Below are 16,002 nucleotides of genomic sequence, written 5' to 3'. Positions count from 1 at the left end.
CTACAATGCTTCACAATCTTGATAGCACTTGATTTTCAAAATTTTTATTTTCTTGCTTTACTCTTTAAGGAACAGAGCAGTAAAATTCATCATAGTACTTGATGTAATTTTAAAATCCATATGAAGTCACGCTTTTGCTTAAAGACCTAAAGAAGGCACAATTTGTGGAAATAGTTTAGACTTTATGCATCAATTTAAATAGATATGTTTACTTTAAATTTGTACTCCAAAAGGCACTGTAAATATTATTTGTAAGATTTACAAGGATCTGAGACAGCTGATGCTGACGAACAGATTGTTTTTGTCATTCACAGTTGTCTGAACTAGTTGAAAGGTATCCGGCATTAAAAGAATTTTTTTTTAAAATGCTGTCAGTCTCCTTGGGGAGCAAGGCAGGAAGCTGCATTTGTGTAACACATCGGGACCTTTTGGTACCTGCGCATTGCCCTTGACTGCATCCCTGTCAAAATATCTTAAGAGCTGCCTGGCCCTGTCTGACTGTTGCTAGCTGATAAGAAACCAGAAGTCTCCAGAGTCCCATTTCCAGCCAGGAATTGGAAGCGGTCTCCCAGAGATCAAGAATTCAACAAAGGAAATCAGTCAATTATATTCTGCTTCCATCATTTCTGGCATAACACACAGGGGTTACGCACCACTGGTGACTGTTGGAGACATGCCATGGCCTCTGTTGTCTACCAGCAAGAGGGGTGGAGTCACAGTTCAAGGGTCACCTCTCAACCTTGCTTGCACAGTGGGCCAACCCACTGGCAACTTTTCAATGGTTATTTTTGTCTCAGTCCAACTTCAAACGGCTCAACTGTGACTTTACGTCTTCACACACTGTGAAGCTCTTTCAGGATCAGAGAGAACCATTGCCTCTTATCATAAGGGTATAACAACTTCCTTCAAGTCATTAAGAACAGGCACATTTGGTCAACAAATAATCTATTTGGGCCATGGGGAGACACTTGTCCTTCAAACGACAGAATGGAAGGAGTCATCAAAATAAAAGGATATAACTTCACACTTCTTTACCTCAGAAAGTGAGCACAGTTTTACAATTACACAGAATATCTGTGAGAAGAACATCAAATAGTACTCTGATCAACAGTTTGAGTGAATTTTTAACTGTACTAAGTCAATCTGAACCAAGAGCTATTACGAGGTTAAAAACTAAAGAATTCAATCCAAAAGAGTTCAAATTTTAGAGTGATATGCACATACTGCACAGAAACAGGTCCTTTGGCCCAACTTGCCCATGGTGACCAAGATGCCTACCTGAGCTGGTACCATTCAGCTATGTTTGCCCAATATCCTTCTGAACTTCTCCTAACTGTGTGCTTTAAACACTGCAATTGCTTCTTTCTTTACCAACACATTTGTCAGTGCATTTCATATGCCCTCTGTATGAAAAAGCTCCCCCCCACCCACGAGGTGTCTTTTAAATCTTTTCCTTCTCACCTTAAATCTATGTCCTCTAGTTTCAGACTTTGCTTAGTTGTGGACTGGTATTTTTACTGCCATCCACAATGGAAGCTGCAATGTATAAAGTAAACATAAGCTCCTCCAAAAGTCTGCTTGCCCTAAAATCACTTCCCCACCCACTTGTACCCTCGTTGATCTGCCTTGACTTTGTCTGGTATGGAAGTTCAAATGTGCGTGAACTTAAGAAGCTGCAGAGCGTTGTGAACTCATCCTAATATATCATCGGCACATTTTTCTCTATCAATAGTATTCACAAGACAACAACATACGTCAACAAAGGTTCTCGCCATATAATCCATGATATCTTTTCACAGCTACCATCCAGCAGAAGGTACAGAAGTCTGAAGTCACATAGCACCACGTTCAAGAACAGCTACTTCCCTTCAAGCACTGCATTCTTGAACCAACCGGCACAATGCTAATCACTACCTCAGTATCACACCATGACACTTGTGCATTACAATGGACTTTGTTTTTTTTCTTGTTTTAATTTGTGTTCTCTCTTGTACAACTTTGTATAACTTATGTTTGATTTGTGTTTTCCTTCTGAATGTCTCTGATGCTATGCGCCTGTGTTGCTGCTGCAGGTTTTTCATTGCATCTGTGCCTACGTGGACGTACACTTGAGAATAAACTCGACCCTGACTTCTCAGTTTTATAATCCTCACCTTTGTTTCCAAACCCCTTCCTCCCCTTGCCCTCCCTTGTCTATGCCACATCCTGCAGCATGACAAGCCTCCAAAATCTGCATGCTTTTCCCAATTGACCAATTGTCCATTCCTGAATTTTGTTTATCCCTACGAAGGCATTCATTTGCCTATACCTCAACGCATGAACCTCCCTCCCAAACCTATCTTCCTTCACGCTTCTCTTAACCTTTTTTTATGCGGAACCTTGGTCACCTGTGCCAATATCACCTTACAAACAACATCAAATTACGTCTAACATCAGCTTTATAAAGAATGGAAATAATTATTTCAAGACTGATTGGGAAATAGTTATTGCTATCTTTGAAACTTATACGAAGGCTAAATGTCATTATTGTCATGATGTTATTAAGAAATCACAGAAGCAAATGAGTTAAAGTGCAACAATGTTATGCATCTAATGGTCATTTCTTACTAACAGATAATTATCTCAGTTAACAAGTTGCAATACATGACTGCATTGACTTGTTGTCCCTGTCACCTTGTGAATAATTTTAACCTATATAGATTTCGAGCTGACTAGAATTATCTTTGAGTTTCTAGAAAAGCTGTAAGCAACTTTAAGGAAAATTTGAGGAATTTAAACAACTTTTGACCATTTTTCTGTTTTGCATATCATTGGTTACTAGTGATAAATGTTATCTGACTGGGCAATAGGAAAATGGAGGTTAAGAATCTTTGATAATCAAAAATGTTCAGCCTAATTTAGCAATCCTGATCCTAACTTCTCCAAGGAAACTGGACAGATTTGGATTCTTGACCAGAATCTCTGCAACTATCATCTTATTGTTTACAAACATCCATGCTATTTGACAGTGTACTGTTCCAAACAATCAAGACAGGAAGAGAAATATCAAATAAGTAATGACTCTTCACGTGAACAATCCCTACGCAACTTGTTTTATTACACTCTCCAATTTAATTTCCTCAGCAATTGCTGCACTAATCACCACCTGGTTAGAATTATTTTCAGAGCACAGATCTAACCTCACACTTTATATTGCATATACGAACACAGACTCAAATGGACCACCACAAATGACTTTTAGTGTCAAATATTTACTTATTGGAATTGTCCTTTTAGAGCTTCGTACCTGTTCTATCTTTAAACTACTCTCAGTGGCCACTTTATTTGGTACAGCTGTACGCCTACTCGTTAATGCAAATATCTAACAGTTAATCATGTGGCAGCAACTCAATGCATAAAAGCATGCAGACATGGTCATGAGATTCAGTTGCTGTTCAGACCAAACAGCGGAATGTGGAAGAAAACTGATCTAAGTGACTTAAATCGTAGAATGATTGTTGGTGCTAGATGGGGTGACTTGAGTATCTCAGAAACTGCTGATCTCTTGGGATTTTCATGCACAACTGTCTCTAGAATTTGGAAAAAAAATAAAACATCTGGTGAATGGCAGTTCTGTGGGAAAGAACACCTTTTTTATGTGAGGTCAGGCAATCTAACCTGTAACCACCACACTTCCTTACTACTCAAGAAGGCACAGCAGCGTCTCCACATTCTGAGGAGATCGAGGCATGCAAGTCTCTCTGTTCCTATTTTAACAATTTTCTACAGAAACACCATCAAGAGTGTCCTGCCAGGCTCCTTCATTGTGTGATGTGGAAATTGTATGGCATTGGACCCTACAAGACCCTACAGAGGACAGTAGAAACTGTGGAGAGGATCACCAGGGTATCTATCCTCCTTATTTATGACATTTATCAGGAGTGCTCTATACGAAGAACCTGAAGCATTGTTGAGGATCCCTACCACCTATCCAACAATTTCTTTGACCTACTACCATCAGGAAGGAGGTACTGAAGCATCAGGGCGAGGACGGCCAGACTGGGTAACAGCTTCTTCCCTCAGGCTGTGGGACAAATGATTACCCTGCCACCACCGAGGTCTCATCACTGGAACAGCAAGCTGTCTGTGTTCTCTGTACAAATTACTGCTTGCTGTTTAACTGTGCAGTCCACTACATGCATTTTGACTTGTATTTTGTTAACTTATTCGTAGTAATATTTTGTTTTATGTGCTGTGTGTGACATATATTTTGAGAGTGCACCGAGGCTCAGAGGAACATTCCTTCATTTGGTTATTTATATATATACATATATATAGTCAGATGTCAATAAACTTGGAACTGGAACCTGAGAATGGCCAGACTGATTCAAGCTGACAATAACTCAAATAACTACGCGTTACAACAGTGATGTGCAGAAGAGCAATGATTTGGCCTATGTCAATGAATTCCACATATTCACCACTTCTCTGTGGTGAAGAGAGCATCTCTGAATGCACACATAGTTACAGGAAAAACATGCAAACTCCACACAGACAGCAGTCAGATCAAGATAAAATCCAGATCACTGAGCTGAGAGGTAGAGGCTCTACTCGGATCACCACTGGCTGATCATTCTCCCTCAACTATCATCATCAAGATATCAAATTATCTAGTTAGAACCACAGTCTTCTTGTGGGGATTTTGCTGTGTGAAAAAATAGCTGCCATAGCTGCTGTACTACAAGAGGGACTTCAATTCAAGGACACGCCAGTCGCTGTAAAGCGTTTGGAATACCTTGAATTTGTGAAAAGTGTCATGAAGACAAGCCTTTCAAACAATCCCTTTTCCCCACAATGAATTTAATCTCAGTGCATTTAGTCTTTTAATCTTCAAGCCTTATTTAAAGTAGACAGACATCCTGCTCCATTTTTAAAAGTGTTGAGTGACCCAGCATAAAGTGGTTTAATCAGCAGCCTGTTCAATCTCCCTATTACTTATGCGGTGAAAATAAAATTACTTCTAAATCCAGATTCAAAGCTGGGGAATAAGAGTTCAAATGCAAGGAGGATTCATACCCCAAAGGATTCTGCTATTACAACAATTGTTAGCATATTTGAATCTAATGCTCTGAAGACAATATTTGCTTATCAGTCATTGACATCACACAAGGCTTGCAATCCTTCAGAATAATTCAGCAATCCGTTTTCTCAATACATTTCAAGTTAACACGAACAATGACGAATTATGTCAGTTAATTCAAACTTTGGAAATAATTTTTTTGCCTTATTCCAAAGTATTAAATGAGGGGGAAACCAATACAATTAGGACAACACATTCCCATTTGGGCCTTACTTCACACAAATGTTTTTCTCTTGAGATAAAAGGTTGCAGATGCTAGACGTATGAAACCAAGAATAAAAGACAGTGGTGGGAACAGAACAATTTGGTCAGTAACTGGGGAAAACAGGAGCCCTTCTTCAGACTGGAATTAAGAGGGTGTCCTAGAAAATAAGAGTTGTAGATGTACAGAAGTAAATCCAGTGACCTGGATGGGGAGAGATGCAAATTATAAAGATAAAGGAAAGCAGAAGAGGACAGGAGCCTGAAGACACACACTTGCTGTTTTAGGAACAGCTTCTTTCCCACTGCCATCAAATTACTGAATGGACAATGAATCCATGAACTCTACCTCCTATTTTTCTTTTTTCTCCCACTACTTATTTAGGAATACAAATTATATATATAGTGTGTGTGTGTGTGTGTGTGTGTGTGTGTGTGTGTGTGTGTGTGTGTGTGTGTTTGTGTGTGTGTGTATGTGTGTGCGTGTGTGTGTGTGTTTGTGCGTGCGTACACGCACACACATATTTATTATATTTTATAGCTTTTATTATCTTGCTGCAAAACATATTTCACGACATACACCAGTGGATATTAAACCTGATTCTGATTTAGCTCGAAGGGTGGAACAATGTACTTGATTCAGTTGAGTAAAAGTCAGAAGCATAAGAACATTAAAGGAACACAAGGGCATAATTAGTGATGGAAGTGAGAATCATGCTGAGATTGAAGAGAAAGCTTGGGAGCCCCAGGGATCAGGGAAAAAGCTGAATGATACAGCCAAGGTTAGAACTTAGTTATAGCATTGCTCAGATTGGAGGGTTTCAGATTGCCAAGGAGAAAGACAATTGATTATTCCTGAAACTGCCACTTAACGCCAATGCTACAAAGTACTAAGCCAATAACTTAGTTAACTTATTGGCTTAGGAGGACATAAAGTGACAAGTCACAAGTAACTAAGGACCAGACAGAGAATAAAACATGGTATACTAATGCCCTCTGCTAATGTAGCAGACTGCCCTGCAATCAGTTTATTCAGAATCCTCTGAAATCAAGACAATGAGCATTGACACACCCGTGTAGCCCACACTGATTGTTAACTGCGTTTCAACCTGTATCCCAAAGGTTACATTTCTCAACTGCTTCTAAAGTATTTTAAAAACTCATGGCTCAGCATCTATAAGTTTGAAGTTCAAAGGAATTTTTAGGAAATATCTATAATGTGTTTGCACATACACAAAATTCCCGCCAGCATTTACCATTTGCATTACCCAGAGCGCTGAAAATATATGAAATGTAGCCAGACAGGAAAAAGGAAGGATTGCTTCAACTGTAAACATTTTCTTCCTCTTCAACCTGTTGACCATTGTATAAACAAGAGTTTCAAGTCAGGAATCTGCTTCCAATTCCAGTGTGCAGCAAAGATAAGCACAGTGTATGTCCTCTGGTGGAAAAACACACAAATGACTTGCCGTTGCTGCTGCTTTAACACCTGTGGAACCTGCAGAGAATGATAAACACAGCCCAGTCCATCACAGGCTTGTCAGTTCCTTCCATTCAGGCCATCACCACTGGATGTAGCTTAGGAAGGCTAGTAGCATCACTAAGTAAGCCTGCCACCCTGGCCATTCCCTTCTGGGAGAGGATATAGGAGCTTGAAAGCCCAGATGTCCAAACTTATGAGCAGCTTCCTCCCCATTGCTATCAGATTCCTGAACCAATCTTCTCAATCATCCCACTTCTTAGTGGTGTTGCCATGATCTTAGAAAGACAGAAAACCCACAGCACAATACAGGCCCTTCAGCCCACAATGCTTTACCAAACATGTCCCTACGTTAGAAATTACCTAGGGTTACCCATAACCCTCTATTTTTCTAAGCTCCATCTACCTATCCAGGAGTCTCTTAAAAGATCCTATCAAATTCACCTCCACCATCATCGCCGGCAGCCCATTCCACGCACTCACCACTCTCTGCGTAAAAAACTTACCCCTGACATCTCCTCTGTATCTACATCCAAGCACCTTAAAACTGTGCCCTCTCGTGTTAGCCATCTCAGCCCTGGGAGAAGCCTCTGACTATCCACACAATCAATGCCTCATTCTTAAGCCCTTATTACCACCTTCCTCCATTATTTTATTATTATCTCTTTTCCACGACAACCTTTCTGCTGTTTTGCATTCATCACATATTTATTATTGTATTTTTATTTACTATTACCATGGATACTGTGTACTCCATGAGCTACATGCGGACAAGGAATTGCATTGCACTCTGGTGTTTATGATGATATACAAATCTAATCCAGTTGATTGAAGAATGTCTCATTCTTTGTTCTGCCTGTGCATTTTCTCCCAAGAAGTTTTAGTTTGCAGTACTGCTAAGCTTTAAAAATAGATCTTTGTGCAACTGAAAGCATTATCAGAAAGATCAGGATAAAAGAGAGAAGTAACAGACAGACAGACATACTTTATTGATCCCGAGGGAAATTGGGTTTCACTACAGTCGCACCAACCAAGAATAGTGCAGAAATATAGCAATATAAAACCATAACTAATTAAATAATAATAAGTAAATTATGTCAAGTGGACATAAGTCCAGGACCAGCCTATTGGCTCAGGGTGTCTGACACTCCGAGGGAGGAGTTGTAAAGTTTGATGGCCACAGGCAATGGAGTTTAAGAAGGAATCTTAAGGAGTTGGTGGAAAGGCTACAAAACTCTATTCTCATATAGATAAAGTGATGCAGGAAGCAAAATAAAAAATCTGTATTTATTTAGCATCTCCCACTTCCTTGTGATGTCCTAAAATGGGAAGTTGTAAAGAGACAAAACTGGGAGCTGTTATTATAAGTAAAGAGACTGGATTTGTGGAACAAAAAACAAAATGCTGGAAGAAATCAGCAGGTCATGCAGCATCTGTGGAGGCAAAAAGGTGTGAGTGGACGCCTAATGTCAAAAGCCAGCATCAGGACCCGCAGTCTCTTTGAGGCTGCTTCGATAACTGAGAAGATGTCATCAAGCAGCAGCTCAGGTTCAGCGAACCACGAAGTTGACTGCACAGCACTGTTTCTATCAGCGATGTGCTGGTGAAAATTCACTTCTTCCGGCAATGTAGTATAATGATACCTTCAAAGTATAATAACACCAATCCAGAAAGTCAGCCGGCCACATCTGGTCATGAACCAAGTTTGAGCCGATGATATCCTTTCTCTTTCAGATACGTTAACATCGGCATTCCCTAAATTCAAAACTTACTAAATAAAAATTCTCCATGTGGTTCCAAGTCAGGACACTTGCAGTTGACTTACAGTATGCCTGATGATAAAGAGCCAGCCATAACTGGGAACCCAATTTAGTTATGTTCACTTTAAATGATTAACAGTTGTTCCTCCTTACACCTCTGGCTGTTACTACTCCCCGCCCCCCACCTCCAACCACCCACCTGTTTGTTCTTATTTCCTTCCCACCAATGCCCCACCAAGCACCTGGCTATTACACAACCACTGACCTTCTATTATGATAAACGAGGCCCTGATTCAATGCAACTAACCTCACCTTCCACAGTCAATGTTATTTCTAGTGGCTGAAGCATTGGTTGGTAACAAGAGACAGACTTAAAGGTGATTGGCAAAAGACCCAAGGAAGGCACAAGGAAAATACACCTTAGGTAGTGGTCCAAACTGAAATGCACCGACTAAATGGTCAGTTGAAATATATACAATAGGAAGTTTCAAACAAGAACCTTAACAATTCTTGAAGGGAGGTGGCAGTGAAAACCATTGAACAGGTCTTTCAAAGATCTGGCACTGTCATGAATAACCTTCTTCTGTGCTCTAACATTCCATTGTTTCTATAAGTACTTCAGTACCTTAAAAGAGTGTTGAGACACCCTGAGGTTGTGAAAACTCTTATTCTCCAAAGGCAAAGTTTCCCACAGCCTGTCTTTATTTATCAAAAGTAATTCTGGAATAACTATCTAATCCATTCTACATCCTTGATAAATTGGATTTGTGGCATCACAGTTTAGAACTTCCACCAATTTCGGAACCATCATGTTCCATACAAAATTTAATTATCTCTGTTTGTACCGGCTCTTATAACCATCAATCACACTCCTAAACAGTCACACACTGCTTAATCTGGATGTCTATCGGTATGTTCGCATATTGACAAAATACTCTCACTTAGGATACAAAAACAATGCCACACTTCACAGGGATATAAACCCAAGATCAATATTCATCACTTCCCTTCTCCTTTCATCATGTACTTTAATGTTGCTGCTATTGAAAAGAAGCCAACATTTACATCTCCATACAGCAACTCCCATGCAACAAAACAAAATGCTTTATTAAAAGGGAAAGGAAGAGACGGGTGAGAATAGCAGGGTGGCGATCAAAGAGGTACAATTTTAAAGAGGCCTTTGGTATTATAAAACAAGGTGATTTTGGGAAAGAACTCCACAGAGCAGGACACACTTTACAAAACTAGTCAACTGTGATTGGGTAGGGAATTAAAAACACACGTGTCTGAATGTAGGGTCATAACTGAGTTGGCAACAACAATAAATAATGTAGAAGGAACGTTAAAATCTCTGGGGCATGATAACTAATGGATGGGAGTGGTGGTTGTGCAAGCTTGGGCTGTTTACATGAGCCCAGGAAAGCATGCCCTAGAATAAACGTTCTTCCTTCCGGCATCCCAACACACACCCTCTGTACCCCAAGGTCTTTCAAATCTCCGCTGCTCATTACCAATTACACATGTACTGTTCATCCAGCACAAATTGTACCTGTGGCCTACAACTGCAGCAGGACCTTGACTTTGAAATCTTCATCCCTATTTTCAAATCCCCCACCCCCAACCTTCCACTACACTAGCAATCCTTTCAGCTGCTCTTGCTGCTGCAGTTTTGACTCATCTGCACTTCCCTAATATCCACTGCCCTAATACAGCTGGTGTGCCTCAGGCTGAATGTACACCAGCAGCAGAGAAGGAATGAAATTCTGAGAATTCAGAGCACAGGGCACTGCAGCACAGTTAAGGCTTTCAGCTCACCATGTTCCAACCTACTCTAAAATCAAACTAACCCTCCCCTCCTAGAGCATTCCATTTTTCTATCATCCATGTGCCTGTCAAAGAGCTTCTTAAATGTGTCTAATGTATCTCCATCTACAACCAGTCTATGTGCTCACCACACCCTGTGTAAAGAAATTACCTCCGTTATCCCTTATACTTCCTTCCAATCACTTTAAAATGATCAAAACGTTCAAAGTTAATTTATTATCAAAGTATATAAATATATGTCTCGCCATATACAACCCTGAGATTCAATTTCTTGTGGACATACTCAGTAAAGGCAGTAACCATAATAAAACTAATGAAAGTCCACACCCAATAGGGTGGGTAATCCATGTGCAGCATGCAACGTGACAAAACCTCTTCACTGACCCATCTCCCTCAACTATCCCTTCTAATTTTCCAATTAGGTTCAACGTTCAAACACAATTGTCAAATTTTGAGGATAGCCCTTGCCTTCATTGCTGTAGGATATTTCACAATGTTAAAGGCACTATGTAAATCTAGCAAGACTTAACACCATCACGGAAGAAAGGACACTCAGCTGTAGAATTATGTACTTGCACACTAGATGATTAAAAATGCAAGACAACTTCCTGCAAGAAAACAATACAGTGGCCAGCGCGTGCAGACGTCTGTCATATTGAGAAAGCGGGAGCAGCTTCAGTGGGGGGTGGTCGGGTGAATGACGGAAAGGGAAGGCAGCCACTGCTGTCTGTCTTCCCTTTCATTAAAGAGTTGCTGTTCTTGGGTGACAAGAGGGCTATTCAATGAAAGGCTTTTGTTTTACAGCTGTCACTGATAATTCCACAACCCAGGAAGGTGATAATTAATTATTCTTTAAATGCCCACCCCATACAATGTGTTTGAGAAAGCAGAGGATTTTTTTCAAAAAAACCCTTGTGTCCTCAAAATCCTTTTAACATCAGTTACAAAGAATTGGGATTAACTTAATATCCTCTTCTTTGTTTTGATCTGTTTCCATAGACTTAATTTTCTTTGGCTCATCTCACTATTTAAATAGCAGCCTTCAAGAAGATAAACAAGAATGGTGAAAGGAATGGAGTGTCTGGTATTGTGAGGAAGACTGATTTAACACACACACAAAGAGCTGAAATAGCAAGAGTGCAAAAGGTACTGCGTTATTCATCTGAAAACGCACAGATGATGAAGCTGAATTGTCAGTTCATTTATTCCTCAACATTTCATTTTTAAGAACACAATGATTAATCATTGATGGGAAAAAGTCTTTCAAGCGAATACCCAGAAATAATAGATCAACATACATTACAACTGTTTTACCTGGAAGTGACAAAACTTTAATAAAGCACCTCCAATTATGCAATAAAGACAAATGCCATGTTGACATCCAAGTATTTACTATTATATAGTAAAACCTGCATATGGTCATCAATTAATGCCTTAAATGCATCAAGAAATGACATGCATGAATAATGATGAAATATTTAAAGCAGAATGTGTGTCTGATGGTTGGAAGCAGAGGAAGCCACATATATAACCAGTAGATGTGATATGCAATGCAACAATATTAAGATGAATTCCTATGACATCTTTCCAGTGGTAAAAAAACATTCCATGACGTTTGCAAAGGAAAGTTACCCAACAAAAGCCACAAATGGATTTCAGAACAATTCACCATGTTTGTTCAAAGGCTTTAAGGAATGTGCTGAATGAGGAGAATTAAAGACAAGGAGAAGCCAAGATGAGTTTTTGAGAGGGTTTAAGCAGCTATAAACAGGACCCTTAGCAGAGAAGCAATAAAAATCAGTAAAAAGGTGATGCTAAGTAATCAAGTCATATTCTAAATGCACATCACAAAACCTATCCCATGGTTCCTTCATCCCTCATCTCCATTAAGTTTGCCCAGAGTCTCGGTCCCACCTTTAAACATGTATTATGGATTAACTTTTCTTATCAGCTAACCCTAACCCTATCACATGCTTTGGCACAAAGTATTTTATAGGTGGTAAAACCCTCATTGAAAGGAAGTCACCATTATTACAAGAACAAAAGTAAGTTATTTAGCCATACCAACTTATCCCTCTACTCCATTAGATCAAGGATGGTCTACATTGCAACTCTATTTACCACTTTGGTTACAAAGCCCTCAGTGGTCCTGTCTAACAAAAGTCTACCCAATTCTGCTTTTAAGAAGATTCTAACATAGGAGGGGGCTATTTAGCCTTTTGAACCCTGGCATGCTCTCTATTTAATTAGCCCCATTTCCCTTCTCTTTCCCCACCAACCATGCCTTCAATTTGTGACCACTGATCTTGATGGTCAAAATAAAAGTAACGGACCATAAACACACCATTCCAAAATCTGTTTTCACAAAGAAACTAAACCACAATCACAACTAACCATGAGGAAGCACATTTTTAAAAATAATTGAAAAATGTGTGTCTACATCTTAGTTTAATGCCACACTTAACAGCCGAAGTCGCTTGTTGCACCAGCATTAATCTGGGAGGAACAATAACTGTCACAATCTTTCATGCTTCTGACTCCCTTTATCTTTGCACTATTGAATACAGCTGTACTAAACTTTGCTTCATTATTCTGCAAAAAAAACGTGAATGGCTCTGCATCCGGCAATAAGAGAGTTCACAGTGCATTGTTTTCTTACTCCAATCATATTTAGATAAGAGCTTAATAAAATAAATGGCTTTCAACCCCAGTAAGTGTGCAGCCAGGAAAAGTGATTCCTCTGCAATAAATTTTAAGGAGGGGAGAGCAAACAATGAGGAGGATGGGAAGAGACAGTGAGATTTTAAAAATGCTCCCTGCAGGAGATAATAAAATAACTTAAACAGAAGTCGGAAATCCTTTACTTCCTTCCTTGTGCAGGAATCAGTGCAGAGTAAAGTCACCTGCATCTGCAGATCAAATGAAACCAAACTAAGAAGTAGAACAGGAATCTGTGCGTGCGAGTGCGAGCAGTAGAGGTAGGGGAAGGGAGGGAGTCAAGAGAGTAGGCAAGGGCAGTGAGAATCATACTGTGTGAAAACAAAGATATAAAAATCAGTAAACAGACAAGTGGATCAGTATTCTGATGGGCTGCTTCACAATTTAGACATGGGGAAGTTCAGTGTGATAAAGGAGCATAGAATAAGGAAAGACTAGAAACACAGAAACATAGAAAACCTACAGCACAATACAGGCCCTTCGGCCCACAAAGATGTGCCAAACATGTCCCTATCTTAGAAATTACTAGGATTTCTATTACTATTATAATTATTAGTCCTCTATTTTACTAAGCTCCACGTACCTATCTAAACTAACTCAACCATGAATTTAAATGTACCTTGTTTTCTTCAGTCGCCTATCTTTAGCTCTTCATCTGAATACAGTTATAGGACAATTCCTAAAAATGTGCTAAATAATGAAATTAGAAAATGCACATCAAAGTGTGAAATCTGCAGAAGGTAATAAAATGCCAAGCTATAACCTTCCAACCAGAAATTCAATCAGCAGATCAGTTGAGTCATAAATTGCAGGAGCAAAACTCGAGTCATTTTAAAATTTCTTCAGAAGCCAGAGATTGAATAATTTTGCACCGTCAAATGTTTGGAATTCTTCACATTATATAGTCATTTTAACCATTATGGACAAGTTGAGTACAGTATAAACTATTAGGTCAAAATGAAACATTCACTGAGATAACAGTAATGGCAGTGCTGAGGGGAAAGGCATATGTTAAGTGCTGCATACAAAATGATTTCAGGTCACAATATGATGCTACTTGTGCTTTCCAGCCACACTGCTGAGAAACACTACATACCACTGTAAACCACACGGTAATGGAAACAGATTCATCCACAAGAACAAGACCTCATACAGCCTATTCCAAATCGATCCACACCTTAATCATCTTTGTACTATATCATTCGAACTTCTGCCTCACAGTTTTGAATTATTTGCCATAACTAGACTCAGCCACGTGTTGGGGGAATTAAGTTCCAGATTTCCAACAATTTTTGTGAGGAAAAAGTGCTTCCTGACATCACTGCTAAATGCCTTCATGCTAATGTTTATATTATCTCCCCTCTACTGGATGAAGTAACTTCAGGATGCACATACCAATCCTTTCATCACTTTAAAATATTTAAACAACTTTTGATAGAACAGAGTTCTGGGTTGCAGCTGACCCTTTAGTGAAGCATTCTGTAAAAAAGAAAGTAAATATACTTCACCAATTCTCGGGGTACGAAGACATCTTCTTGACGTGCAACCACAAGTGAAACAGTCTCTCCGTGTTTTGTACCACGCAGCATTCCAACCAGTTCCTCCTGGGTCTTCCCCATGATATCGATGCCATTCACCTATTGAACAATTAAAATTTCACTTAAAACTGCAGAGATAATCACAGGAAAATTGCTCAGAAAGAAATTGAAGCTAATTCAGCTTTGTCATTTGAGCAAGGATAAAATCAACTGAATAGAAATTTGCATTTCTGTTTCATTCTCCATGACTTGGGGCTTCCCAAGGTGCTGTATAACCAATCAAATCTATTATTTATATCCTTAAAATCACTTTAGTTTGGCAAACACAATTTTCCTTTCATAAAACCATATTGATTCTGCCTAATTAAGATTTTCTAAATGTTTGTTACATTCTATAGGATGGATACCACCATTTACTGACGGTAGATTACAGGCTGATTTATTTCATCTCTTTATCCTTTCACAAATAGTGATATTCCATTTGTTGACTTCCAAACTGCTGGAAAGACCTCAGAACCTTATCACTAATGCATTCCCTATCTCTACAGTCCTGATCTCAACAGTATTAAGTCCAGGAGTTTTGTCTGGCAATCTCCTTATTTTGGGCCATAAATGTTCCTCTATAGGGCCTTGCTGAACTTCTGTCATAGTCTGCATTAAATTGCAGGTCACACCTTTCTAATAGACTGAACTTCAACTCTCTTACAAATGGAACATTTTACTTCTAGTGCTGACTTAGTGATGACAGTCATAAACACAGTGAGTCTGCTCCGGATGACGTAAGATGATAACATGATGACAAGGACACCGAGGCCAACAATTCAATCCATATTTTTGCCCCTTTCATCAATACTTTCCTTATATTTCTCATCAGCTTTCTACTGTCACAGTCTCAAACTTCTCCTCACAAAATATCACAACATATTCAAAACAAAACATTTCAAAATTCTTTCCACAATAAGAACGAACAGCCACTGTGTGAATGTCATAAACTAGCAGGACAATAAGCTGTCAAGACGATGCCACCAAACCTATTGAATAAACGGTTGAATGATTCTTCAATTCAACCCAGACTTGTGGCTCTATTATTAAGACTTCAAGCTTTGCCTTTGTGCTTTCAATTCAGTGTCTTGAAACTTAAAGCAGGAGTTGGGTAGAATAGCTCCATCATCTCTACTACATACCACACTTGGCGGGAATTGCTAAGATTCAGCACACGCCTGTAGTGGTGATGGTTGTGGTGAGAAATGAAAAAGAAAGAAGACATGATTTCCAGTCCTCCCCATCAGCATTCACTAAAGACAGGATTCAAGGTCAACCTAAAGGCCATACCTCCTCCTGAACCTAAAGTCCTGTTCCTTA

The 16,002-nt window shown here is 39.3% G+C and overlaps 1 protein-coding gene across 5 annotated transcripts in view; it reads right to left on the bottom strand.

The window, feature by feature from the left end:
• The window catches only part of pard3bb (par-3 family cell polarity regulator beta b), a 1,128,463-nt gene that overhangs the window by 560,624 nt on the left and 551,837 nt on the right, over positions 1–16,002 (bottom strand). For all 5 annotated transcript variants that reach the window (XM_059967323.1, XM_059967326.1, XM_059967321.1 and 2 more), the window contains one exon: positions 14,611–14,739. In XM_059967323.1, the coding sequence (XP_059823306.1) occupies positions 14,611–14,739 (129 nt within the window). The remainder of the gene's footprint in view (positions 1–14,610; positions 14,740–16,002) is intronic.

This window comes from Hypanus sabinus, chromosome 4 (genome assembly GCF_030144855.1).
Source record: "Hypanus sabinus isolate sHypSab1 chromosome 4, sHypSab1.hap1, whole genome shotgun sequence".
NCBI lineage: Eukaryota > Metazoa > Chordata > Chondrichthyes > Myliobatiformes > Dasyatidae > Hypanus > Hypanus sabinus.
The sequence above is the reverse complement of the archived record's forward strand: the minus strand, read 5'-3'. Positions and strand labels throughout refer to the sequence as shown.